This window comes from Falco peregrinus, chromosome 14 (genome assembly GCF_023634155.1).
Source record: "Falco peregrinus isolate bFalPer1 chromosome 14, bFalPer1.pri, whole genome shotgun sequence".
Taxonomy (NCBI): Eukaryota; Metazoa; Chordata; class Aves; order Falconiformes; family Falconidae; genus Falco; species Falco peregrinus.
The window spans coordinates 25,612,429-25,640,172 of record NC_073734.1 but is presented as its reverse complement, the minus strand read 5'-3'; the positions used below and the strand labels follow the sequence as shown (position 1 = coordinate 25,640,172).

The window sequence follows — 27,744 nt, the reverse complement described above, 5'->3', positions numbered from 1 at the left end:
TCCCGGCGCGCTGCGACGGCCGGCGAGAGCTCGCTGTCCCGGCATGCGGCGGGGCGGGCGGGGCGGGGCGGAGAGCGCGGGCGAGTGAGGCTGAGGGGGTTCGCGCCGCGCACGGTGCCGCCGCCGCCATAGTGGGAGCCGCGGGGTGAGTACGCGGGGGCGGGGCGGCGGCGGGAGCGGGCTCGACTGCCCGCCGCTCGGCACATGGCGCCGCTCTACTCCGCGCTTTCTGGCCGCGGGGGACCCCGTGGCGCGGCCCCAACGCTGCCGCGGGCAGCCGTGGGCTAGGCTTTGGGTGGCAGCCGACGGCCGGAGCCGCCCTGACCTTCCCCGTCTTTGAGGCGCCGGCAGCGCGGGGCCCCCAGGGGCGGCGGCCGTGGCCCGGCGCCCGCACCTACGGGCTGAGGGAGCCGCGGTGCCGCCCGGGGCTGGGGGGGGCCGGGCGGGGCCCCGCCGGCGGGCGGTGGGCTGAGGCGGATGGGGAGGCCCGCGGGCCGGCCCCTCCGGGCGGGACGCGAGGCCTCTACCGGGACGAGCCCGGGCTGCGGGCTGAGGGAGCGGAGCCCCGCGGCGGGGCCCGGACGGTGAAGGCTGAGCCTCAGCAGCCACCGGCAGTTCCCTGCCGGCCGCCCCGGTGTGCCCGGGCTGGGCCGGCGGCAGCGGGCCGGCCGCCCGTCGCCGCTCCTGCCTGCCTGCCGGCGGCAGGGTTCGATGCCCGGCGGTGGAGGGGGAGCGGCTGGGGGCGGTTCGTGCGGCCTGAGCGCGGCCCCTGGGCCTCGGTGCCCCGCGGTGTCGGTGGCCTGGCTGTGGGGCCGGCTGCCGGCAGGCTGTGCGAGGGACGGGCTTCATCTGGTGTGGTTGAATCACTTTGTCACGTAGAAAACGAAAGGGTCCGCGCTTTCTCGGAGCAAAATGAGCAAAACTGCTTGTGCTCAGCGACCTGCCATAGCCGTCTGTTTTTTTCCTTGGAGTTGCCAGTTTGATTCTACAAGAGATTATTGTTTTCTGCCATCTCTATAGCTGTTGTCGCTTTTCAGCTTTAAAACCGATCAAAACCAGCAAAAAACTGCAGCAGCAAGGAGCATATGTTGCATTTCGTTAATATACAGTAGCTTTCTGAAGACGTTGCGTCCCAAGACCCTGTTCTTGCATTTCAAATATAGCTTCCTGTCGAAGGCGGGCTGTAACAGTGCTTCAGCTGTTCGGTCTCGTTTGAAGCCCATCATTTCCAGTGTGAATGTATCTTCTAGAGCTGGATTTGTGGCATACACGTTGTATTCCAGTTGAACTCAAACAAAACCCAGGTAAATGCTTGAAATTGAATTGGTTGCAGAAGTGTTGCTCAGAAGTCAAATCTGATTCATTAATCAGCTGCCTGCTGAAGTTGATCATCTTGGTTTCACTTTTTTTTCTGGGAGGAGTTGAATTTAGGCAATGCTTTCTGTGTTTGTGTGTGGTGAGTCGTAAGTTTTCTTATAGCAGCAACAAAAGAGAAAGGCGTTTCACAGATCTCTGTGTAGAAGTAGAGGAATTACTGTATATAGTATCATTATCAGTGAAACATGTAATCTAATTTGAAATGCAATGATATTTTGGCTCACTTTTGGGCTGTTAACACTGGGGTCCCAATTGTTACTTCACGTTCTTCTCTAAAAAGGCTGCAAGTTGCCTGGTAGATGGTTTGAAATGTATTTGTTTTTAACACCTGTGTTTGCTCAGTTCTTTATGAAATGCAAATAGCAACAACTTTCTGCAGTTTTCTCTGCTGGGTTTTCTTTTGTCTCTGTCATGAATAATAGTGTTGTCTGGTGGTGTAGGGTATGTCTTGTGTAAGGATTGCAATATATCCTAATAGCTTGCAATGTTGTAAATATAATTTCTTTCAGTTCTAGATATTGTGGCTTCACAGATGGTTTTGATATTCATATTTGTGTGTGACCAGTTTGTGCACTTACATACCATGTTTTTGGACACAGGACTATTGTGTGTTGCAGCGGGGTGGGGGAAGGAAGCAAAACAGGAGGGAAAATGTGTGGGTTTTGGAAGTGTAAGGTTAGTTTGGTAGATACCATAGGAAAGGTTTCGGCGATATTTTTTTTTTCCCCAGGTGTATCTTGGAAATTTGGAGCTCAAGCAAAGACCATGATACCAGTTGTATGGAGGTGAGGTACAACAAGCCTTGCTTACACACATGGAAAGCTTGCAGATCGTAGAGCATGTTGGAGATAATTTTTTATATTTTGAATGCTGCCAATCAATAATAGAGAACGCTGTGGCTAAACCTTAAGTTATGGGGCAGTATACATATATCATGATCTTGGTCCTCTCGCATTTAACCCTGCACTAGTTTAATTTACCTAGAGTTACATTTTCAGATGTGGCTGCCCTTGTGCTAATTTGGAGCTGTTATTTTCACAATGGCTACTTTGACAAAAGTACAACAGTGGTTGTTTTCAAATGTGCCAAACTTTAGTTGTGAACCACAAGAGAACTTGCAAGGGCTAAGTTGCAGTTGTTGTTGGAAATTCTATTTAGAATAAAAATTATTACTGTATATTCTTTTGCTTCTGAGTTCATGAAGGAACCTGTTTAAGTTTTAAGTAATGATTTGATAGAGAAGAACAGATTATAACAAAAATATGGTGTATTTGCTTCTATAACTTTAAAATTGGCTCCTAATTTTCTTTTAACCTGAAACAGTTGTTGTGATAGTTGGATAGATAGAAATATCTTTTATTCTGCTGTTTCCTGGAGATTAAATGTTATGTTACTGTTCCTGTAAGGTAAAGAAAAATGTGGTGCAGCAGTTCTCCCTTTCAGCTCCCCAGTGCCTCCTCTGTTACTATAAAACTGAGCAGTCTTGGGTTCATCCCGAGGAAAAGAAATGCGACTTAAGCCTTGTGCACTTGAGTTCAGTTTCTGGCTTGCATAAAGAATACTGTGGGAAAAATGGCAGATGTATATAGCATTGTGGCTATTGCTTAACAACAAAACATTATGCCTTCCTCTCCAATTATATGTAACATGTAATATTTGTCTATATATTTGAGAGTCACCTGGACTAACTTTGTGACTCTGTTGGCTTGCCACGTTGCAGATAGGATGAGCATCAGGCTGTAGGCACAGTGAAAGATTTTCCAGAGTCCTCCCTGTATATTTGGTTTACAAATGGCCTTGTCCTTGCTGACATCTGTAACCAAAAAAATATACTTTGGGTTGGCATAATTCCTGCATTAATTTGGTTTAATGAAGTAGGAGCAGAGGAATAAAAAGACTGAGAAAGGGAAAGTCAATTTATTTTCCATATTTTTCAGAGGGAAACAGTCTGCATCTTGTCATTCATTCCTTCCCTTTCTGGCCTTCCACTGTTTGCATATCTAGACTTAATTATTTTTAGATCTGAAAGTGTCTTTAGAATAATGTAATTTCTCACAGCGTAGCCCTTAGCAATTACGATATGAAGGTCTTTGTTGAATTTTCGGATTGCTAGCCTCTGTGGATCTGTTGGCTACTGTGGAGATGATAGCAAAGATACTGAAGAGAAGCACTTCTTTCAGTCTCTGAATGCATGAATTTGCTCCTCAGCTGGGAATTAATACAGGTTTTTAAATGGGAGAAAGATTGACCACTAAATAGGAGTTTATCAGAAAGAGGTACAGTGTGTTAAGATAAATGATGGATGATATGTGATGTCCCTGAGTAAGTTCCAGTATTTCATCATCCCTGTGTTCATGTGCATTCTGCCTGGCCAGGGCTTCTTTAGTTCAGAGAAGAGAAGGCTTGAAATGGGGCTTAGTCATAGCCTCTGATGACTGTCAGGCTGTTATCAGGAAAATGGAATGAGGCTTTTCACAGGGGTAGTTGGTAGGAGAACAGGAGACAAGGGGCACAAATTGGAATAGAAGGAATTCTGGTTGGACATGAGAGAGCTGCTCTCTGCATGAGGACAGTCAAGCATTGGAGCAGGTTGCCTGCAGGGGCTACGTAGTCTCCATCATCAGGGCTTTTTGGGATCAAAGTGGATAAAGGTGTGTGCAACCTGATCTGATCTAGCTGACCCTGCTTTGAGCTGGAGGGAGATCCCTTACAACCTGAGTTATTCTGTGATAATTTGTGTAGCTTTTACTGTTGAGAGTGTATGCCTTTGCTGAAGGAAAATGATGTTATCGAGTGATTCTTGGTGTAGCTGAATAGATGATCTGTTTGAAGGAAGATTTAACTGGTCCTGTGATGCTGGTTCCATTGTGTTCCTAGCAAGTGTGCACAGGAGACACTTCTATCTTTCCAAGTTTCAGTGGTAATGGAAAAGAGATTGAAGCAAAAATAGTCTTAAAAGCTGTTTGCTGCTTTAATTTTTTTTACTGCAGTCTGAAGACTAGTCACTTTTTTTTTAATCTGAGCAATCAAAAATACATGCGTGGTAGAAATTGCGTGAATAACAGGAACTGAAAAAAACAAGAGCTCTTCCATTGGCCTTATTTGCTCATGTTAATCAGTAGTGAAGGGTGCAGCAACTGATGGTGTAAATCATGTTTGCCATGGGTTTGCATGTGCCCCTGCACCAGCCAGCACTGATTTAAAGGGAGCCTTGGTGCTCTCTTGTTATGCTGATTTTCATGTCTTCCAGAAAATGTGCTTGAATTCGATCTTAAGAGAGTTTTAACTTCAGTGCAGTGGTGTGTAGGGCCAGCTTTAATGTCCAGGGAGCGTGGTTTATTTATGCTTTGATTTTGTATAGAATAAGTGTAGTCATAACTGGATAATAGATGATGACACACACCCCACACCCCCCAGCATGTTAGAGTGTATTGGTTTGAAGTTTTTCCTTTTTAAATTCAGTGTTTTCTTTCTTGATGTTCTGCAGATCGGAAGGTCTTTACTGAGTTTATTTGCCTGTGATGGTCGTTCATTGATTCTTTGAATACAGCTTGCTTTTTAAAATGTGGCTGTCCCTGGGAGACCACCTTCATTTGCTTTAGCAATTTACATTATAATGTACTGTGCTCATGCTAGGTTTTGTTGACTCTTTCAGAAAATGTAGGATTTTTCTAGAAGTGCAGGTCTGCCATGCTTGAATTCAAAAAGAATTTTGTTCAAGCAGTAAGCTTACATATGTCCAGGTCTGATAATGGAGTAAAAACAACCACTGGTTGAAACAATTATTTGGTCTTTCTCTATGTTGCAGAGTTGTGATGATAGCCCACCTGCTCCAGATGTCACTGGTGCTTACGTGCAGGTGACTCTTTCTACTTTTGCCAAGTAAAAGGGTGGCTTTTCCTCAAGTTACACCTCCAAGTAGCTCCTGGTGATTGTGCTTCAGCAGAAAGATGAACTTTGTGCTGTAGCGTGCTGACACAGAATTGTTTCCACATTGTTTTGTGGTTTCTTGTTTGTTGAAGGAAGCAATGGGAAGAGGTTTCATCCAGACCTTTTGCAGAATTAGGTCTTCTAAGAACTGTGTTCCCTTTTAGGAGTTATAGGCAGTCTTGCTGTGTTCGTGCTGATCTCTCACACTTTGAGTTAAGGCAGAGAAGGAAGAGGGATGAGGGTAGATAGGAACACCTAAGCTGGGACAAGCAGTGGAAAAGATTGTGTGGGTTTGAATTTTGCGGACAGAAGAATCTGCTGCCTGAGGCCAATGTAACCTTAGTCTAATTCAAGGTCACTCATGGCCCACGTGAAGGCTCTGTTCTCTTCGAGTCCTTTTCTCATACCTTGATGCGTCTTCTCTCTTGGTGCTGCTGCTGCTTTCTGGGTCGTGCCGCTTCACATGATATTGGTGCCATCTGCTGCATGCCAAAGCAGGTGAGGGAGAGGCTTAGTTCAGGCAGTTGTCCCCCTCCTGGACTAGCATGGTTGGTGGCACAGGACACAACAAGCCGGAGGAGCCTGTGGGGAAGTGGGGAGAGAGGCTTCAGCGTGCAGTGTTGCCTTGTGTGATTTGGCAAGGTCGAGGAGCAACAGAAGCATTGGGCAGTATGTTCTGTGCGGGCTGGGCTGTCGGAGTTGTGGGGCCCTGGGGAAGGCCTGTTGATGTTGGGAGCCTGTGACTGCATGTAGGAAGGCCTGGTGGTATGTGGAACTGGGAAGTTCTGCATGGCTTAGGGTATGAATTCCCTCTTGCAAGATGCTGAACATGGGAGCTTTGCTGTGCGTTCAGAGATGCGGTGTACACCAAGGCATTGTGCAGCAGTGGCAGGGCCACACCAAGGGATGAACATTGGATGAAGATACTGGGGACACCATGGTACCTTGTAAGAAGCATGGTGAGAGATGTGTAGAGGACTGGAGTTTACACTTGAGGATGTGTCAGTGTGTGGCCTGGCAAAGGTATTGGAAATTTTGATTTAGACTTCACTGTGGAAAAGTCCCCCGTGGAGCAGCAGCGATTCCAGTTCTGCAGCGTCAGCGTATACCTGTTGAAGAGGGAGCTGCTGGCAGCTGCAGTTTTTGTGCACTGTACTAGGTTTTGGCTTGAGCACTGACTGCTGGGTGGTATTTGAGGTGGGCATAAATTCTCTAATATGAGCAGATTCCAAAAAATTTAGTAATGTGGATTAAAGTATTACACTTTTGTGTTGGTAGCTCAGCTTTGCTGCTGTGCTTCTGTGAAGAAGCTGTTAATCGAATGGACTGTGATGATCTTAAGTCAATGTGATGAGGTAGTTTTGGTTTGAAGTGACAAAAGAAAGAAAATTAATTAGGTTAAGGAATTATGTCTCCTTTTCCATGGGGAGTGAAGGTGGAATATCCAGTAATACACTTATACAGTGGTAACTTTCAGCAGCAGTGCCACATCTTATGTGCCTTCTGGCTTATTGAAACTTCTTTTATCTGGCTTAATATTAACTGAATATTCTTGCCTCTGTAATCAAATGTTGAGTGAACCACAGATAGATTTGGCTGGATGGCTCTGAGGTACGTCTGTGTTATCCTGGTGTTTGACAACATCAGAGCATATGCATTCTTCCTAGCTTTAGAATAGATCTTAAAAGCCTTTTATATTACATTTATCCCATTAAAACAGCCTGATAAATGTATGAATACAATGTTACATGGATTGTATCTCACTGAAAAGGACTGGGCTTGATGACACAGATAGTTCCTACTTGTTCTTTCTTTAGGTACATCTCTAAGCTTCTTACATCTGTGATGACAGGTGGAGAACATAAGACAGCATGGAGGAAAAGGTGACAAATCAGAAAAGGAAAATAAAAACCTTTCCAGGGAGAGCGAGAGTGTTCGGCAAAACCATATATGAATGGCACAGGAAAAAAAGCAAGGTTGTAACAAACAAAACCAAGGATCATTAATTTCAGCAGCATTTTTTGTTTTGTCTGGTTCTCACTTCTGGCAAAATCAGCATTATAACTGGTCAAATTTACGCTGATTTGTTTGTGTGTAATGGTGTTTTACCTGCCAAAATACAAATATGTTTTTTTAGAAGGAGATAGCAAGCTAGCATACTAATTCTTAGTTTTAGAAACTATACTACTACTTTCTGTATTTAAAATATGAATTCCTTAATTTCTTGCCTCAAAGGCTTTCTCACAGAACAGAAGGCATCTGGTGCTTGAGTGAGGCTGTTGTGCCTTGAGGAGTTGAAAGCCTCTGGGTCTAAACTAGGTGCAGTGGTAGCTAGCATACGGCTTGATCTGGAGTTCATATGATGGTACAGTGAGCTGTTAAAGGTGAATACACGTTGTGTGTGTGTATATATATATAAAAAATAATTTAGCAATAACTAGTTTAGCTTCAGGAGAATAAGCTGATGTGGTTTTGCTGTTCACTACTTCATCTTAGTGTTAGGTGTGTGGCGGTTTAACATTGATACCATCAACTAGATTTGCACTTGAATGTTTAGGAAGGATATCAGAGTGATGAGAGTTCATGGGTTGAAGTTGAAGCTATGACAGTCTGTAGAAAGTGACTAGAAGAGATTTTTTCACTTGGACTGATTGTTGGCTCTGCCACAGCTATCCCAAACTACACCTCTAGGTACCTGCAGGTCTGGAGTGGAAACAGCAGACTTCAAAACTAAATATTAGTACTTCTGGTTTTCCAAATAAGATGTGAGAGTGCCCTAACAACCACGGAGTTGGTGTGATGGTTTTAAGGGGGTTTTCTTTCAACGTAAACCCCTTTAATGCAGGCTGAAGTTGTTACATTTCTACATCTGCTCTGGGTTAGGCTGGTATGTGGCAATTGTGGTTTTGCAGTCAATACAACTTTTTCTGTTGTAAAGTAGGTTCGTTGTTCAGGGTGTGCATGTGTTTTGGTTTTTTTGAACCTATTGTACTTGGATGGGTTTTTAATTTGTGATCTGTTTTCCCAGAGGAGTGGCTGCACTGGGTAAAACTTCCTCAGACTGAGTCATATATTGCAAGTATTAGCGGAGCGTGTGATGGTGACTGATGCCAGATAGATGTTTTTTTTTTTTTGAGCAGTTCAGATATTTATGTGGCAACAAGTCTTTGAATTTCTAGTCTCTGTTGGTGTGCAGGGTTTCTGAGTTTGATGTTGACCATGTTGCGTGGGATATTTCTATGTTAAGTTCATTTTTTATCTCAGCCTTGAATAAAATGCATTTCTAAGATGCACTTGAGAACTAGCATGCAGCCAGCATCAGTTGGATGTCAAAATCCACGGAGTCTGTGGCATGCTTTTGGAGTGCATTATCACAACCAGAACTCTTCCTGCTGAACCTCTCCTTTTTTCACAGGCTGGAAAACATCCCTTTCTCAGCAAGGGAGGGCCACCTTGACAGTTCTCTGGGCTGTCACGTTCTCAGCTCCACAGATGCCAGCCATTTTCTCCCTCAAATAGTCTGGGTGTCTAAGCTCTAGCAGTTGTTCTTGGTTTGTATTTTACTTAGGTAGTTGAAATTACCAGCCTGAAAACCTGTATGTTTGTTACCTCCTGTTATGCCATTGATCTAATAAAAGACAGTTGCTGTTCTGTAAGTCTGGCCGATTTTGTGTAACCTTAAAACTTCTGGGCTAGGGTTTGAACTCATTTCAGTTCCCATTTGTATGAGGAAAACAGCCAAAGGCGTAAAATATGAGAAGAGCTTTCTTGGCTGACTTTGCACACAAAGCTAGGCCTGGTAATAATACTTGCTGTGGAGATCTTGGGGAATATGGTTTTTTGCTTCTCTTAGGAATTTGTCAAACCTTAAAGACGTGTGTGAGTAATTGACATCTAAAGGAAGCCAAAATAACTGTCGTGTCATGTGTTCTAAAATGGAATCTCATGCCTTTCCAGACTAGTGGTGCAGTACAGATCTCTAGTTCCAGGGTTCCTGGTCAGGGATTGCAGAGGGACTAGTAGTAGTCTGACAATTCTTGACATTTAGCAAGTGTAGTTTAGTTTGCTTAAGTAAAATCAGATCTTAAAATGTCATGTAGTGGGTTTTGAGCAAAACATCATGTTTTGAATCTTAGCACAATCCTTTAGCCTTTCAGGTGTCAGGATAAAGTAAAAATGAATTTGCTTTCTTGAAAAATTTAATGACATGGTAAAGCGATCATCGGTAGTGATCATGCACAAGGTGTTTTCTAGACTGGGTCTATCTGGACTGCTGCATGTGCTGTATGTTTGTTTAATCCCCCTAGTTTGGAGGGACTCATGTTCAGAAGCGTGCACTGCCTCTTGAGCTTCCAGTGCCTTCACTGGGAACAGCAGATTCTCACTACTATGAAAAATCACGTTTGTACCTTGAAATTGCTACAGGTTCACAGAGAACATTGTTGAGTGTACTTCAGCCTTAGTGACAGCATAGAAAAGGAAAGTAAGCTTGCATTAAGCAGAGAGCTGGTTAATTAACTCCTGTTGTGTAGCATTGAAAGAAACTTCCTTACACAATGGCCTATGGATGGTGAAATACCTGGGGAGCTGAACAGGTAAATCAGTTGGTGTGAGCCACTTGCAGACACTACATATTAATATGTCAGTTGTTTACAGTAGACAAGATCAAGTTGAAGTAGCAAACACTCACCAACTTTTTCAGTGGTGTAATTTTTGAAATGTTTGAATAGAAGGTGCTAACAACTAATTTTTGTTCTTGTTCTCCGCTTTCATACATGATTTGTGACCACACTGCAATAGCTCTAGAAATCACCCAATACTGTAATAAGAAATTAAACTATATGATTGCTAAGATATTTACTTACAAAAGTCTAGGACACAGAGATGAGACTTGTCCTACTTCTTCCAAAGAAAAATTCTAGCCAGCTGAGAGGATCTGTGTTTACTGATGCTTAATACTCAAGCCAAGTGTTATGCTTAATTGTGTGACCTTTCTAATTATTTTTTTGTTTGCTTTATAGTCACTGGCTTTAGGTGAGGATTCAGAATGGGAGACAAGCCTATCTGGGAGCAGATTGGGTCCAGCTTTGTACAACATTACTACCAGCTTTTTGATGCAGACAGGACTCAGTTAGGAGCAATATATGTAAGTATCTCTAAAAAGGGAGTAACACTCTCTTCTGTTATCTGTCTGGGTTTCCCTGTTTTGATGGGTGGAAGTGCACAGGGTGGGATGGTGGGTTTTATTCAGACTCCAGAATGTCAATCAATGCAATCACACTTAACTCAACTTTCGTTTATTGCATTTCTTTTACACTTCACTACTTCTGTTTTGAGCTTTGTCAGCCTTACCTATAGGCGGTTAGACACATAAAAGCCCCAGCTGACTGTAGGCAGTGGCTTGCAGTGGAGGGGGCTGATGATGATCCTTTGACTAAATTCTCTGTAAAAGCAAATATGCTAGCTTTATTTTGCCATTAATTTACAGGTGTGGATTTGCTTGGATCCCTCTTGAAGTGGGATGCAATGTATGCCCTACTCTGTGTTTAGCAGTTCTTGCAGGTGTTTCTTGAATCTCATGCTGTATTAATCCTCAGAACATTAAAATATATTTTAAATCTTGAATCCAGTTTAAATACTTAGAATTTTTAAAATAAATCTAATTTCAGTTTAAATTTCTTCAAAAATCAGATTTTTATTTTTGCCCCTTATTTTGGGCAAAGTAGATTTGGCTTCCAGAGTTAAAGAATGTAGTTAACAAACCCAGGGAACATCAGCTCTTAGTTCTGGGGGAAGGTTCCCACAGAGCATGCAGAGTGCACTGCCTGTGCAGCTGGTTACTGGTGGTGAGGAATGCTGCTGGGTGGCTGAGGCACCTCAGCTAGACACTCAAGTCTTACAAGTCTTCAGCAGCATATCCTGGTTTTCTGTTCTTTTTTCATCTGCTGGATGAGTTGTATGTGGCTTCACCAAGCTCTTGAGGATTGAAACTGTTGCATGATCACCATCTGACACCCCTCCTTATACTGGCACTGATAGCACTTGCGCTTTGGTTTGTTCTGTATTTGCTGTCTACTAGATTGTTGCATTATAATTTCTTGGCCAGAATGTACACAGAGCCTCTAAACCAAGAAAAACAAGCAGCCTGTGTTCAATCCACAGCTCCACATAGGAAGGCACCTAGCAGTTTTTGTCATATTATTACCCAAACGCATTCAGTCTCACACACCTCGGAAGACTGGTGTTAAGTACAGGCTAATTTAAATTCCTGGAAACATGGCCCTCCACACAATGAACTCCTGGCTTTTTTTCCACCCTTAGAGTCTTTCTACCTTTCATCATTCAGTGGAGATGCCTCTGCAAATGTAGTCAGGAAAACTATAATGCAGGTCACTGATACGTGGTGTTCTGTGGAGTTCCAAAACTATGGAGGACTGGGACCCTGTTTTGTGTGGCTGAAATGCACCAAGGTCACAACTTGTCTAAATTAGGGGAGGTTCTGCAGAAATGTGCTTTTGCTGCTGAGTTTTTTGCCTTGAGACACCCTGTGGCAGCAAACATTTCATAGCATGCAGAAATGCAGCAGGGAGCACTTGGATTTGTTTTGCATTCCTGTATCACTGCTTCCACCCAAAGGTTCAGTTTTCTCCTTTAGCAGTGTAATATCCAAGTCAATTGAGCTTTTGTCACTTATTCCAGGTAGGCATCTGGGCCAGTCACTTTTGCCATGAATTGCTTGAGTTACGTGAGTTGGAGTACTAGGTCAAAGACTGGTTTTACAGTTATCCCCCTGCAGCTGTTTTGCAGGAAGATGCTGTAGCGACATTTTTCCTTTGCTTTGAGTGTGTGGCTACTTATAATGAAATACTGTCTTATGCCATTTTTTCATCTGTAGGGCTTTTGGGATAAACGAGGAGTTGCTTTTTGTTCTTGAAGCAATTCCAGATTGTTGATACAGTAAGTGGCTAAGGAACGCAACCTATAGCAGAGAGTCAGGTGGACGCTGATTAGGTACAATGGGAAGTTGTAGTGTGTTCCAGGAAGAGCATATTTCCTCACCAACTTCATCTATGTCCTCTGCTGCACTTTGAAACATCAGGAGGGTCCTACACTACTGTGTGCTCACCTGCTCATTGCTGAAGTGGATTCAGTCAGGCAGGTTCTAGGTCCCCTCTTTTGGGGAAGGCTTTTCTGGCTTTCCATATTTGAAGGTTGTGCTGTGAATACTTGAGAGGATAGCCTCATTCCCTGGTACCATCACTTGGCTTCTCAAGTCACCAGCATCGGGGGTTGATGTCATGCAAGATGCAGGTGGCGTCAGCCAGATGACTTGATATGTGACTTTAGATTACATGATCAAAGGCTGTTTCCTCCTGAAAGAAATGTGTCCAAACTCAAGAGGAGACTGTATTCAGGGGCTCTTCGTGCAGTGTTCAGTTGCATCTGTGACCCTGAAATGCTTTGTGATGTTGCCCTGGTCCCCTTTGTTCTTTTGGCTTTTGCTGCGCTGTGTAGTTCCTTCTGTTGATATGTGGAGGACCAAAAGCTTTTTTTACAGTGGTTGTGACTTCTGCAGGTTTAGCACAGCCTGCGTGGCTGAAGTGGCTTTTTGATGTGTGGGTCAAGCACAAGGCCAGGGAAATCTACCAGAGGGCATACAAATGGAGTTCTTTGGAATCTGCCGTTTTCTGCTGAGACATTCAGAGCTTCGGTGAGAGTTGAAGACTGGATGGGAAAGAGCTGGGAATCATGTTCCTGGTGGTATTTAAACTCAAAAAGGTGGAAGGAATAGCCATCTGTGATAGGGTATGCAGGAACTTGGGCTATCAGGTGTAAGTTGAGCATGCTGTTTGGAGATGGCAGCAGGCAGACTTTGAGCTCTGCGGAAACCAGTTTAAGTGGTCTGTTTGCCAAGGTTTACAACTGGATTTGAGAAGGCAGAGCTATGTCAGCAGTAGGATATTGTGACTGTGGTTTAAACAGAGTATCCTAAGCTGAATAGAAAGTTTCTTGCCTGTTGCTGTTGCACCTGATGTAGCATGCTCAGAACACCCTCCCTTGTATGCTGGAAGTCCTTGTAGGTTGAAGCACCTTAATTACTTCATGCCACACAGAGTGGTCTGTTAGAAAACTTTGAGAGGCACATTCTACTTTTCTGGGCGTGAGTAGGATAAGCATATCAGTACCTGAGAGGAAACAAAAAACAAACTGGTGGTGCAGCTTATTTTGTCAGATTTCTTCATATATTTTTCTGTCTCTGAGTGCTTGACTTCGTGTCCATAGGATTATTTTTTTTTTATCCTTTAGATTTACTTCTGAAAGCTAACTTTGATCCAGCAGGAAATTTTTTTTTTGATGGTGGAATCATGATAATGAAATTTAGTCTGCTTAATTTCTAGCTGGTTTATTCCAAACATTTCCAGTTGCTCTTTGTGGTTTCTTTCCATCTCCCTTTGAGGTAGTTTCAAAATAGTTGGATTCTAAGGATATATGCCAAGTAAACAAAGTTTCTTACAAGGATTGCTAAAGGGTTACCTAGGCATGTTTATGATTGCTTTTCTTTTCCCCCCAGATTGATGCATCATGCCTTACGTGGGAAGGACAGCAGTTCCAGGGCAAAGCAGCTATTGTTGAAAAACTCTCTGTAAGTCTGTAATCTTTACTGAATGTTTTGGGAAACAGTTCTGAAGAATATAAATTAATTGCTTCTGAAAAATTGAGTTAGACTTCAGCAGTCTAAAAATCTTGAATATGGGACTTGTGCTTCCAACTTCTCATCTTCAGAAAATGTTACTTAAGATTTAATCCTATGTAGTGGGATGTTCCATTGGTGGCTCTAATGGTGGAATGTTAATGGACTCCATTAGTTTGCAAGGTTATATTGTGACTGCAATTGCATTTGATATGATTCCTTTATTTTTTTAGAAAAGTATAGTTCCTAAGATGATCCTGTGATCTAGAGGAATGAAGGGTGGGGTTTTGTTATTTTAAAGCATGCCAAGAAAATAGCAATATCAGACCTGTTATTTGGATCTGCCTGTGACACAGAGGCTAAACACGTTATTGCAGGGAACAATTTGTTTTCTGACACACAAGCTGCAAATAAGTTCTGTAGTGGAGAGCCTGACTTATTCTCAGTGCAGCATGTGTCGGCTGTTCAGATAGGAGTGTTTACAGTACAGGACTTTGAAACCCGTGTTTCTTTTTGAGAAAATGAGAGGAAAGCAGTTCTTATGCATAGAGACTGAAACACTGTGTTCATTGTTAAACTTGAAGTTTTATCTTTTTGAGTAAATCCATGCTTCTGTTATAAAACCGCATGTACTTACAAGCTGTCATGAGACTAGAAAGTGTGTTTCTCTTGCCAGATATGTGGAGGGCATGCTTTAGGTCCTTGGGCATTCTGCTCAGAGCATGGTATAGCAGGCAGATATGCCATTTTTATTACACATTGAGAAGAAAAATGTTTGCAACTTGGACACTTGTCTTATTGCACAGATACTGCTCCTGTGTTTTGGAATCGCTGCGTTCATCCAGGACATCTTTAACAGTGAAGGGTGAGGTTTGCCCTTGGATCTGTGTTTTAGGTGCCTGCATTGCCTTTGAGAAGGCCATGCAGCTCAGAAATAGCAGTTTGCAACTGCGTGTCTCTAGGTGAGGGGATACTCAAGCTCCAGGGTTGGTTGGTTGTGTACTCGGTGTTCTTTAGACTTCTGGGCTAGCAGCCATTTACATATCCAACCAGCTAAGCAATTGCTTGGCTACAGTGTCTCAGATGGCAGCCTTGGATCTGGCTCAGTGCAGATAGGCCCCTTTCCCACTGGAGCATTACTCATCTTTACCTTCCCTGTCTGTGGTGCAAGTTGAACTTTCTGGATTCATTTGCCTGCTGCACAGTCTTGCTTGCTAAGTGGAGGCGTGCTACGTTGCCTTAGGGAAACTTCTGATTTGTATCAATCTGCCTAAAGTAAGGAAGAAACGCAGTAAAATTATTCCATGCCCTTCCACTGCTATGGCTCATTATGGGGGCTGTATCAACTTACCATGACTCTTAACGTCGTTTCAGCATACCTCTGTAAGCACTGAGCTAGCTGGGCTCTGTTTGCTCTTTCAGCTTAATGTGCTCACCTACTGTTTGTGCTTCTGGAGCTTCCTAGTCAGTTGAGCAGATCACTGGAAGTTTGACACTGAATTTTTTTTGCACTTCTGCAGTCTGGTGTTCTTCAGTGCCTGGCTGATTAATCAAAGTAAGCACCAAAAGGCAAGATTGTAATTTACAGCAAGTTCTCTGCTGTGTAACAACGATATGGCACCTTTTCAGTCTACTCTGTTAGATGATGCTAATACAGGAGGGCAAGGTTGTACAGATGTTGCTTTGCCAGCACTGGGGCACGTGTATCTTTTTACAGAGTGGGAGTTGACACTTGTTCCTTGTGTCTTGGTGTTGGACTTAGGAGTTGTTTCAAATAAGAGTGCCTGTCCTAATCAGGGGGCAGCCTGATTTACATTGAGATTTTGAGATAACCCTGTAGTTCTGCAAGCCTCCTGGACCAAGGAGGAAGCTGGGACAGGGAGCTTGGTTGCTTAGGATTGAGTTTAAGCTACTCTTGCAGAATTGCTCTTACCTGACTTCAAGGAGGATTCCAGTTTTAGTAGTGAAAGCCCAGACAAGTTTTTGGGTCAGAGGACACTAAAAGCCTTGGTGGTTGTGTGGCTTCTTGCTTCTTAGTTGCTTTTGTTGTATTAGATGCTTCTCTCCAGTACAGATGGATGTCCATAAGCAACTGTCCTTTGAGGTGGCTTCTGACTATCCTAAAAATCAGTGATCTTTCCTATCAGCTGACCCAACTCTTTCCAGTTGGGATTTCCCACACTTCATCACCCAAGTAGCTCACTCGGCTGGCCAGCCATTGGGGTCATTTTCTCTGAAGGGGGCAATCAGGTACTTGACACAGGCACTGTCTCACGCAGCCTTGTCTTTGGCTCCTTGTCACCATTTGGCAGAGCTCTTGACTCCAAAGTCTGTCCTTCCTCCCTGTTTTCTCTCCGCAGTCTCACCTCTCATTGGCGTCTTGTCACACTGAAAGCTGGGTTCTGGATACAGACACATTTGTTCCCTTTGATCCCTCTGCCTCTTCAAGAGACTTCTTGTGGAACTTGTTCAACAAGAAGCTGTTTTGCTGAGGTGGGACCAGGCTTTGTAGTACTTTTTTGTCAAAGGAAGGGTGTGCGGTGTCCCAGCCTAAGCTTGTGCAGGGTGTGTGGGTACATTGTACATTTAAGTTTGGGATGGTGACCCTGGAAAATACTTTACTGGTAGTTCAGAAAAGACTGCTCTGGATATTTTTTTGTGTGTGTGTGTGTGTTACTAAATGTCTGTTCCATATTACAAACCATTTGGCTCACTTTGCAGTTCATGGTGGGATTGTTCTCCCAGCCAAGAGGAAACACTGCAGACTTTATTAGAGAGTGTTCTTGAATAGTGTCCCTCTGATTCGAGGGCTGTTCTGTATGCTCCCTTTGCTTCCCCAGGTACTGATCCTCCCACAGTTTGTGTTCTGTAAGGATTTAGCTTCCTGGTATTCTTCCTAGAGCCTTATCCTTGTAGAGCCAGGACTGTACTTCACATCCTTGACAGTACAGCTTGGGTCTCCTGTTCTTGTACCTTGGCCTTCTAGCAGTCTTTCAGGCTCCTTCCACTAGACTGAAATGCAGAACTTGTCAAAAGTAGATGTTTGGGTCTGCCTTAACCTGTTAACAAATCAAGGGAACAGTGCAACAGCATCAAAGTATAACCTAGGGTTTCAATAACCACATACTGCTGTCCTGTGTAAGTGCATGGACTCTGGGTGTCAGCCATGTGGTCACTCAGACCTCCATCTATGCTGAACTGCCACTTCTGAAGCATCTAGCATTAATGCAGCTTTAGACAGAACAGTGCCAAAATTGCATTTGTGTGGCAGGACTCTGAGAATGCCCTAGATATTTGGTGTTCGCTGCTTGGAATTGTCCATAGTTGGAATGTGAATGTGGTCTAAGTCAAAAGAGGAATTTCTCCACAGTGTCTGGTGTTTCTCGAGGTGTGTTTCTTGCACGCTTAACTCCAGACACCCTTGCCTTGGATACGTGAGCATCAAGGGAACAAAAACCGGGGAAACGTGGGTATGTGGATTTCAAGTCTTGAACACTGGTTCTCGGTCAACCATGTTTATCTTCTATTCATAGCCACTTTAATACAATAAAGAAGAAAATGTTGAGTTGTCTGGTAAACACCAAGTATTAGGTCGTACAATCCTTTAACGCTGTTCAGAGCAGAGAAACTTTGTGCCTTTATCACATGAATTTTCGGCTTACAGATGATCTGAAGCTCTTCAGGCAGTGTAATTAGACTATGGAAAGGTACTGTTTGCTGGATATGGTGACATTATTTCATGTCTCACTGCTTGAAAAATAGCTGTTACGATCAACCCAGCCTGAGTAGTGCTGACTTGCAACAACTGTCCATGCAGTGCTACCAAAACAGTCTAACACTTCATAATGTTGGTTTTGCTCAATCATTGTTTTGTAAGTTAAACAATACAATGACTGTACATTTTCTGATTTTGCTTTCCTTTCATTGCAGAGCCTCCCTTTCCAAAAAATACAACACAGCATCACAGCACAAGACCACCAGCCTACACCTGACAGCTGTATACTCAGTATGGTAGTGGGACAGCTTAAGGTAAACTCTTTCCATTACAGTTTAACAAATGCTTATGTCTTAGATTTTTTGCAGGATTCCAAATCTGATTTCTGAAAACATTGAAATGCTCTCTTGGGTGGGGAAGGAACACTGGTAAGCTTGCATTGGGATGGGATTCTTTTGCTGTTCAAGCTGTCAAGAAATTGCTCAGCCCTTCAGATAACTAGGACTAGGTAAACCACCTGTAATTAGACAATCATATGTTCCTGCCAAGCAAAGTATCATGGTTTTTACTGTGTACATAAATGTCATGGGCTCTGGAAGCATCAGTTTCCCTTACTCTGGTGCAGTACAGTTTCAGTATCCTCTGTTGCATTTAAAAGCAGACTTTTTTTTTTTGGTTGCTGATAACCCTTCAGTAAGACCATGCCTTATCTTTACTATCATGGGACACAAGAATACAGTCCTGGTGTTAATGCCGTCCAGTACCTCTGTAGTCAAAACTGGTTCAGCCATGGGAGCATTGCCTGTGAGATCAAATGCTTATTGTTGTAACAGCTGCTTCTTGTGAAAAAATCAGATTATTTTTCAGGCTGTAGTATGATTACACTACTGTTTGTTATACCACTGAACTCAAACTCACCCAGCCTCCTGTTCTTTTGAGGAGATGTTCCATCTTAATATACCAGGGCCATAGACTTTTAAATAAACGAGACTACTTATTAATGAAAGAAATTGATCTGGGATCTGCAAAAAATTTCCTTTATATAAAAAGTCAGCTGTAGGCAGAACTTCTCACAGTGGGCAAGTTTTATTTAAAAAGTATGGAATTACATATCAATAGTTAAAACTATCATAGTTTTGTCAGAGTTTGGTCCAGCCAGGCTGCCAAGTCAGGACTCTGACACCATCCAGTCTTTAGAGTAACTTCAGCCCAGTTTTTTTTTAAAAAGAGCTGTTTAGGTTTCCTTTTCCTGTTAACTCTGAATGACACTTCCAGGATCAAAACATTCAAACTTCCACTGACTGTACTGTTAACTAAGCAAACACAGGACTGAAAGTTTGAATCTGCTTGCTTAGCTATTCTCCTTACTTGTTTTGGGCTGGGCAATTGAGAAGAGCAGTTCCTAGTGTATTGCGTCCACTTCTGAGCCTAACGTAGATAGCTTTGGCTTTCATTAAAGTTGCTCCTGCTTCCTAGCTGCGAGTTGGATTCCAGCTTTCTTGTTGCTCAATCCCACCTGCACACACTCCACTGAGGACAGTCACACGTGGCCACGGAAAGCACTGAGTTGCAGGACAGGTATGAAGTCAGACATGCTGATCTCATCTCTATTACTCTTGGGTGTGCACAAAACTCAAATAATGTGGCCAAATTTTTACTCTGTCTTGGGCCGGGCCAGTCACATCTTCACTTTATTTTGCACAGTCATGTTTTTAAGGTTATTGCATAATTATCAAGCAGATCATGGCTTGCAGCAGCGATTGTGTTGAATCCTGTGGCAAGACACCAATTTCTTAAAGATTCTGTAAAGCTTTTGGGGTTTTCTCATCCTTTAGTACTGTAATTAAGGTTGTAGATGCAGTCTAGGAGCTTTCCATAAATACCATGGCTTGGAGCAGTATGTCTTTCTGTGTTTTTATCTGAATAATTTCAGTTTGCAGAAATTATTCAGAATAATTCAGGGACTATGTGTAGGTTGTCTAGGTATTAGGAAAGAATGTGCTGGATTGAAGTATACCTATTGTCATGAGCAAATTCAACTGCTTGTGAATTTTTAGTGGCAGAAGTAACATTTTTCCACTCTTCTTGTGTATGTGTCTCCAGTCTTAGCTTTAAAAAGCATGGTTTAATGCCTGGAAATCTGGCTTCTCACTGAGGAAGTGGCCAGAAAGTCAAAGTCAGCTTAAAACTTTGACTTCTTGGTTCTGCCTTGTGTGATACTTGTACAGGTGGACAAATGAAATAATCACTAATAGTCTGTAGCATGACACAAACATGAGCCTGCCAATATATGTAGAGAATACTTGTGCTAATACATATGTGTTGACTCAGTCCTGTTCTAGTTACAGGACAGTAACTGAGAACAACTGCATTCAGTTAGTGCATTTTAACAAGTGGCTTATCTGTAGCTCCAGTGGAGCAGGCTATGCTTTAACATGCAAACATAGAGCTGCATACTTGGCTTTATTTAAAGGTTACCTTCTTAATATATATATTATTAAAATATACCAGCTTGTATCTGTTGGTCTTGGGGAAAACTGTAGAGAAATTTGCATAAGGAAGGGCACTTCCAATACCATCAGTAGCAGAATTTGAAGGGAAAAGCCATGCTTCCTGCTTACTATTCAGTTATCCTTTTCATGGGGCTGTGAGCCGAATTCTTCAAAGCCCAGTACAATTAATGCATATGCTTTTGAATCGTCTGTGGTTTTTCAAAACTTGATTTGTTTTATGTAATGGAGGAGCATATGTTATGCATTTAATAGAGCAATCCAAGAAAATAATGCTAAAATACCTGTAACATTCCCTTTCTAATAAGTCATTCTTGGCATGATATTTAAATGGATTTTCTGAGGCCTTAGTTGCTTGAATTGCTAGTCCCGAAAGTTCAGTGGAAACTTGTTCTGAAGTGAGCTAGGCACATCCTGCATTTCTTCCTTAAACCATTATATTTCAATCTTGTTTGCTTTTAGAAAAGCAGAAAACCTTCTGTTCTCCCTGCATATATTGTGGGATGAACTGCTACCAAATTGTCACAAAGGCCTCAGCTCTCTTCACTGCACAAGAATAGTTCTGAAGAAATAATGGGGCCAAGGACTGTTAATGTTAAACTCTGTATTTCCTTTACTAAAGTGTTATGCCTTAAGTAAACTTGCAGGTTTAGGTTGTTTTAAGCCTTTTGGCCTTCCTTGCTGGAAGGGGGTTTAACTGAGGTCAGTTGAAATCGCCACTGCCCTGTGACAAGATCAGCCTCTGTGGTGGTGCACTCTACAGCCCATCGTGCTAATAGCAATGTGAGCTGGGGCGGGGAGGCAGTATCTATGGCAGCAGAACAATCATCTGAACTGAGGGGACCATACAGAATAGCTTCTTGTAAAAGATGTTGGAGAGTAATAGAGTATCTAAGTAGAGTGAATATCACCAGTGAGGACCTAACTTGCAGGCAGAAGCTGTACAGTAGTCGCTTTCATTCAAAAGCATATTTACGAGTAAACATATGAAAGATCCTCTTTAATAGATGTTGGTGTAAGTAGTAATGGGGTTTTTTAACCTTTTGTAGAAGTATAATATACCTCCTCTTATTCTAATTCTATTCTAATTTTTTTATTGCTATTCATTGTCTGGGTGCATGCTTGCTTGCTTCAACTAGGAAGAGTAGGCATCAGTTTAAGTCTGTAGGAGTGAGTTTTGTTTAGTGTGCTGTTACTTTGCCAATATTCATCCAGAATGTCACCCAGTATTTTCAGTGTGCTTCACCTAGTAACATATTTCTCCTGTCGTGCTTAGGCAGATGATGACCAGGTTCTAGGCTTCCACCAAACCTTTTTGTTGAAAAGTTTTCAAGGTGCCTGGGTGTGCACCAACGAAGTCTTCAGGCTAGCTCTCCACAACGTTTAACCCTCTGCCTTACCTCTCTTCCATGCAGTCCTCGCTGTCCTGGTTGAGTAAGGAGTGCTCTCTTCTCGCTTTTCTGTCACTTGGGATCGGCTGAGAAGCATGGCTGTGGCTTGCGCGTTCTCAGAGCAATGTGGCAGATATGTGGCGCTCTCCGGGCGTGTGAATTTTGAAGTGACTGTTGCAGAATTAATTGTGAATAACTAATTGTTATGCAGTGTTTCCTAGTCTTAAAAGGGAAAGGAAATTTGCAATTAAAATCACCGGATGTTTTTTGTAACTGCATGCTGAACACTTAAAGCCTTGCTTAAAGCCTGTTAAATGAGGCTTAACATCTGAAAGAGCCTGCTATCTAAAGTAATTAGCCTTCCCTCTGAGGTAAGAGTGGTTGCAACCCTGCAGTTCAATTCAACAGTTGCTGCAGGGTGCTGGTGGAAGAGTAAAACTGTCTGAGCAGGCAAGAGGAGAAAAGTCGTGCAGTTAAACTTGGATTGCAAAGTAGTGTTGCATCAGGTACTCTGACATGACCCACAGGTCTGTGAAGCTGAGGATTTCTACAGATTTGAGCCTCCAGGTCAGAAGGGCCGTAGAAAAACTGGAAGAGATCAAAAAGCTGCCAAGATTGCCAGTGTTCAGAGGCTGTGAAGCTGGCAGAGGAGGCAGCTGAGGGCAATCTGCCTGAAATGTAGGTGGAAAGCAGTTGGGTACTTCTACAACCTGAAAGTAAACTGTTCTTGGTGGTACTAGACAGTAACAAGGGTCAGTGGTTGCAAACCGTAACTTGAGAGGTTCTGATTGGACACAGGGAAGATTTTCACTGGAAGGCTGAAACCCTGGGAAATGGTCCCTGGACACCACCTTGTGAAATACCTGGTTTTGCAGGCTTGGAAAAGCTAGACAAAGCTGTGGTTGACTTAGTGAAAGATGTCCCTGCTCATGGTAGGGGGGTTGGACTAGATGGTCTTTGTAGGTCCCTTCCTACCCAAACCATTCTGTAGTCCATGCTCATGCTGAGCATGAGGCTGGCCTGGAAACTACAGGATCCTTCCAATCTGATTCTGTGACTTGTTATTTTAACTCAAGGTTGTCGTGAAAGAATTTGAACTGCATAAAAGAAGGCTTTGTAGGAAAAAGAAAGCCTCTGTGTTTCAAGCCTGGTCCCACATCTGGAATGCAAATTTTGAGTTGGACATAGCTGAATTTGGAGTGGAAAGTAAGGGTAAAGAATTTCAGTGATGTTATCTGAGCTGTGATGAAGATACAAACCAAAACAGGATAGGATTAGTCTATGCCTTCTAGTAGAGCATCTCAAGTCACTCAACTGTGGGTCTTTGCTATGTGTTAATAGCACATACTCAGAATTTTGGGAATGGACTATAAATTATTTACTTCACCTTAAAAGTAGTCTAGAATTATCCTTGTTTTTAAAGTATACTGCTCCTCTATACTGTGAAGATATTACATGAAAGGAATAAAAAAAAGCAATAATGTATGACTTTGTTGTGGGAATTTGCCATCTGTACAAAAGGGAATTCCTTCCCCAAACACTTCCTCTTCTTTTAATCTTTTTTCATGTGTCCCATCCTGAATTGGGCAAGAAAGGAGGAAATTCTCCTCAAGCCAAAGCAGTAAGAGCTGCAGTGCAGCCAGGCTTATCAGAAATTGAGGAAATGTACACTAAAACTAGTCTGGTGGTAAGGGTTTTGTCCAGAGGTATGCTTTTAAAGTGTACTCATGTCAGTAACAACATGCTCAAATTTGGTGTGAAAACTACTTACGCAACTTGTCATAGATGCCTCAGTGACCTAAAAAGAAGAGACTGTAGGGCATCTGAGAGTATTCTAAATGCTTATGAACAGTTGCGATTGGAAATTATTCAAGCTGAAATGATTCTGCCTGGCTGATTTAAACTAAGCCATTAGAAAGCAGCTGACACAAATATTAATTAATTCCAACTTAGACAAAAGGGATAGCATTAAGATGTTTTACAAAGTAGTATGTCCATGTACAGCGCTCTGATACTACTCAGTTTGGTTTTTTTTAACGATTCCTTCATGTCTAGGAACCTACCAACTCTCAAGCAGTAGTGAGACTATGCTAGGATGTAAGTGTTGTATTTGAGACCTAGGAAAAGCTAGAAGAGGTAGAAACCCATGGGTTTCAGTGCACAGGCCACCTCTTCAGCATGGATATGCAAGCATCTTTTCTGGGCAGATGTAACAATGGTAATGCTTAATAGTTACCCTGAAATAATTGGCATCACTAGTATCATGGGCAGATGAACTAGATGGATGGCTGGTCTAATTCTGCATAATTGCTCATGTTCACACTGTGCTGATTACAGCGACTCTGCCTAATCCAAAAGGTGTATACCTATGTGACAAAAAGCTGCCCGGTTCATCAGCCTGTTGGAACAGTGATTTCATTGGCACTTGTCTTGCGCATTTTTCTTTCATTCATCTACTGAACAATTAACTTGTTCATACTTCTGGCCTTACCTGTTGCCTTCTTAATTTCTGCCTGTAGTAGTTTCCTCATACACTTTGTCCTTCATGGTTTTACAGGAATTTATCTTGCCTGTTCTCTCCACCCTGATCACATTTTTGCAAGCTAGAGTCTCATACTCAATTTACAGGAAACAGTCCTGTAGCTTTCTTGTCCTGTTCTGGCCTTTCCTTATTGTATCACTTTTTTAAAATGATAAGAAATGCATGCAGGATTTTATATGTGGGTGCTCTCTGTGCATTTACGTAGTTGCTTACTTACGGGTTTTAGATCTCTGTTCCTTTCCTAATAACTGCTAACGCGGTGCTTGCCTTGATAGTTTTTGGGCTCTCAGCTGGTTTAAAAAAAAAATTAAAAATTTTCCATCGTGACTTCAGTATCACTTTCCTGAGAGGCCACAGCTAATCTAGGACCCTTTTTGGGTTTCCTCTGTGGATTAGCATACACATACTGAAACCACACTTGACCTACACCACTTTATTTCCAAGGCAGTTGTAACTGTGAAATCCTTGCAGTGGTTTTGGATTGGAATGCTGTTTTTACATGCACTTGATCCTACCAGTGCTCCGGCAGACTTGCTGTTTTGTGATATAACTGATGCCCTTAGCAAGTTGCTTCTCAAAGCTGACTTATAGTCAATTTGTCACTTACATGAATATTACTTTCCTAAGTAAACACTTATTTTTTGCTTATTCTGTGGTCTGCTTTGCTCTTCAGCCTTCTCATTTGCTGTTCTTGGTGGGCAGCAGCAGAGCATTGTGAATACATATTCAGCACTTTGACAGTCTGTTTCATGTGCTGCTCTGGCTGCTGCTCTTCAATGCTTTTTTTTTCCTTTTTTTTTTTTTTTGGTGCATTTCCCCCCCTTTTCTGAAGCTGAATAGTTGTGTACTGAAAGAATAGAGCTTAAAATCCTCCAAAAATGCTGAATTGAATACGCTATGGTCAGTATCAGAAGATTTTGTAGCTTGGTCGTGTGCACTGTTCAGATGGAGTCCTGTTGTGGGATTTCCAGCCAATATGGGAATCACTTGTGTTATTTTGAGGCTTTAATTCCTGCATGATGTCTCTGAGGAGGCTGGTAAACGTTAGGTGGGAGAACTAGTGTCCCTCTAATACTATTTTTCTACTTCTGTAGTAATATAATAAATATTGTGCAGGCACTATACAAGTCCCCCTAGATGAATTGTCAAAGGCAGGAATTGAGGCACTGCTGCAGAGATTCTCTGTGCTTAGGACATCTTGTTGCAGCTATAGCAAATATTGTGCTTCCTTCAAGCTGTCCCCGGACAGTGGAAGTGGGAAGCACTACGTTGCTGGCTAGCTGTACCTGCTCTGGGAAAGCTTTCAAAAACCTATGTCACTACTTGGATCATTCAGGCAATACTGTTGATATCAGCTTCTCCAGAAACTCCCTGCTGTCATCAATCCAAAGTACAGCAGCTAAAAACTAATTTTGAAACGCCTTGTTTTATGCTCATTTCCTGGGGAAGGCCCAGAGAAAACTTGTGATTCAACACTGAGGCAGGTGTGCTCTTATCAATCAACATTGTGAAGCTGCTGGAATGAGACGTCTGCAAGTCTTCCAGAAAACCCCAACTTCAGAGGTTGTTGCAGGATTTCTGTGTCATTGGGCCCTAGGTGTTAGTCTGCAAAGCACCTTGGAACAGAACCTCTGGTTTTATTAGTGTCTCTTAAGGTACTACGCATCTTAAAGCATGTGACATCACTGTTAACATTAGTTTTTAAGTTATCTTATGACAAGTTTTGGAATACATTTCTCAAAAAAGAACTCTTTGAACTATTTTTCCTCTCTTTCTACAGGCTGATGAAGATCCTATCATGGGATTCCACCAGATATTTCTATTAAAGAACATCAACGATGCCTGGGTTTGCACCAATGACATGTTCAGGCTAGCATTGCACAACTTTGGCTGAGCTGGCAACCCCGAGGCACCCATACTTTTTTTTTTTCTCCTCTTCTCTTACTAGTATTATTCACACTCACAGAACATTCCAAATATCATACACAAACCTGCAGCACTGCAGAGCGTGAGCAAGCAAGACCTGTGACCTGCCCTTCTGCTGAGTTTACATTGTCACTAGATGAGTTTCTTGTGCATGATGTTTGGAAGTTAGACTTAGCTGCATTTGACAAGAGAAATTTGTGTTGTACCAGCATGCCTCGGAAAGAATATAATGCAAAAGGTTGTTGTTTATGTACTGACAAGATGCTCTATAACCCAAAGAAATGAAAGAACAGCAGCCTGTACAGCCCAGATACTGATTTGTTCAGATGTTTCAATGCTACATTACACAATAAAATAATGAGATTTTCTTAACAGTTTAAATTGTTTTAATGAGTTGGATATGGAGTATATGATATCACTTGCTTTGGATATCCTGTGTCTGCTTGGTGGGGAAACGCTTGCGAACTTAAAGCTTGAATGGGATAGTTTTACCAGCGAGGGCAGTGCAGGCATGCCCTCAGCCGTACAACTCCTTTTTCCCTCCCTCTTGGCAGCTTTTACAACAGAGACTTCTAGCTCAGTTTTTAACATTGACAGGTTAGTTCTCAGCTGTTGTGTTTTACCAACACATGCCTCAAATAATACACAAGGATGACCACAGTCACACAGTAGTTAATGTAGTCGTGAAATCTGTTGCATTCACCATCAAAGCTAAACTGGACAGCTGTGTTTTCCTTATAGGCAGATGCACAGGATGTCAGTCTAGCACTGCCCTCCTGGAGTTGGTGTCCAGCTCTAATCCCCTGGCCAGATTTGTGCTCTACATTGCCTTTCTAGCATCACTTCATTATAATTTGAGCTGGTTGGTAGTACTGTGTTTGCTGTGCAGGGTTTTAGTGTGGTTAGCTGTCATGTGTCCTCAGCCCTGGAGGTGGTGGTATTCCACCAGGGGAGGAATTTATTAAATTTCTCTTCCCAGCATATGAGGTGGCACAGGAGCAGAATCACACTTGCTTTACCTTCAGACCTCACTAAGCTATTAGGCCCCAGTTTTCAAGGGATCAGCATGCCTCGCTGAGCTTGCCTTTAAAGTGTATATCAAGGAGAAGTGCTGGGTCCTGCACGTGGGTCACAGCAACCTCATGCAACTCAGGCTTTGGGTAGAGCAGCTGGAAAGCTGCCTGATGGAAAAGAGCCTGGGGGTGTTGGGTGACAGCTGGCTGAACATGAGCCAGCAGTGTGCCAAGATGGCCAACAGCATCCTGGCTTGTGTCTGAAACAGCGCGGCCAGCAGGACCAGCGCAGTGATCATCCCCTTGTATTCACCCCTGGTGGGGCTGTACCTCAAATCCTGTGGGATGTTTTGGGCCCTTCACTAGAAGAGGGACATAGGGGTGCTGGAGCGTGTCCAGAGGTGGGTGAAGGGGCTGGGGCACAAATCTGATGAGGAACTGCTGAGGGAGCTGGGGGGGTTCAGCCTGGAGAGCAGGGGGCTCAGGGGGATCCTTCTCACTCCCTCCAGCTGCCTGCCAGGGGCTGTAGGCAGGGGGGTCGGTCTCTGCTCCCAGGTAACAAGTGACGGGACAAGAGGGAACGGCCTCAGGCTGCGCCAGGGGAGGGTTAGGTTGGGTATCGGGAAACGTTTCTTCCCTGGGAGGGAA

The 27,744-nt window shown here is 43.0% G+C and overlaps 1 protein-coding gene across 5 annotated transcripts; it reads left to right on the top strand.

Moving 5' to 3' along the window:
* The first annotated feature begins 3 nt into the window (after window positions 1-3).
* Window positions 4-26,457, top strand: NUTF2 (nuclear transport factor 2). 5 transcript variants are annotated; one of them, XM_055818850.1, is made up of 6 exons: window positions 81-145; window positions 2,108-2,162; window positions 10,329-10,453; window positions 13,880-13,951; window positions 17,930-18,028; window positions 25,938-26,457. In XM_055818850.1, exons 3-6 carry the CDS (start codon window positions 10,355-10,357, stop codon window positions 26,049-26,051), a joined length of 384 nt encoding a protein of 127 aa, XP_055674825.1. In that variant the 5' UTR covers window positions 81-145; window positions 2,108-2,162; window positions 10,329-10,354; the 3' UTR covers window positions 26,052-26,457. The 5 variants fall into 5 exon arrangements, with proteins under 5 accessions (XP_055674824.1, XP_055674825.1, XP_013152495.1 ...); XM_013297041.3 differs by lacking the exon at window positions 81-145 and adding an exon at window positions 1,164-1,304; XM_055818849.1 differs by lacking the exon at window positions 2,108-2,162 and having other exon boundaries at window positions 4-145.
* The last annotated feature ends 1,287 nt before the right edge of the window (window positions 26,458-27,744 follow it).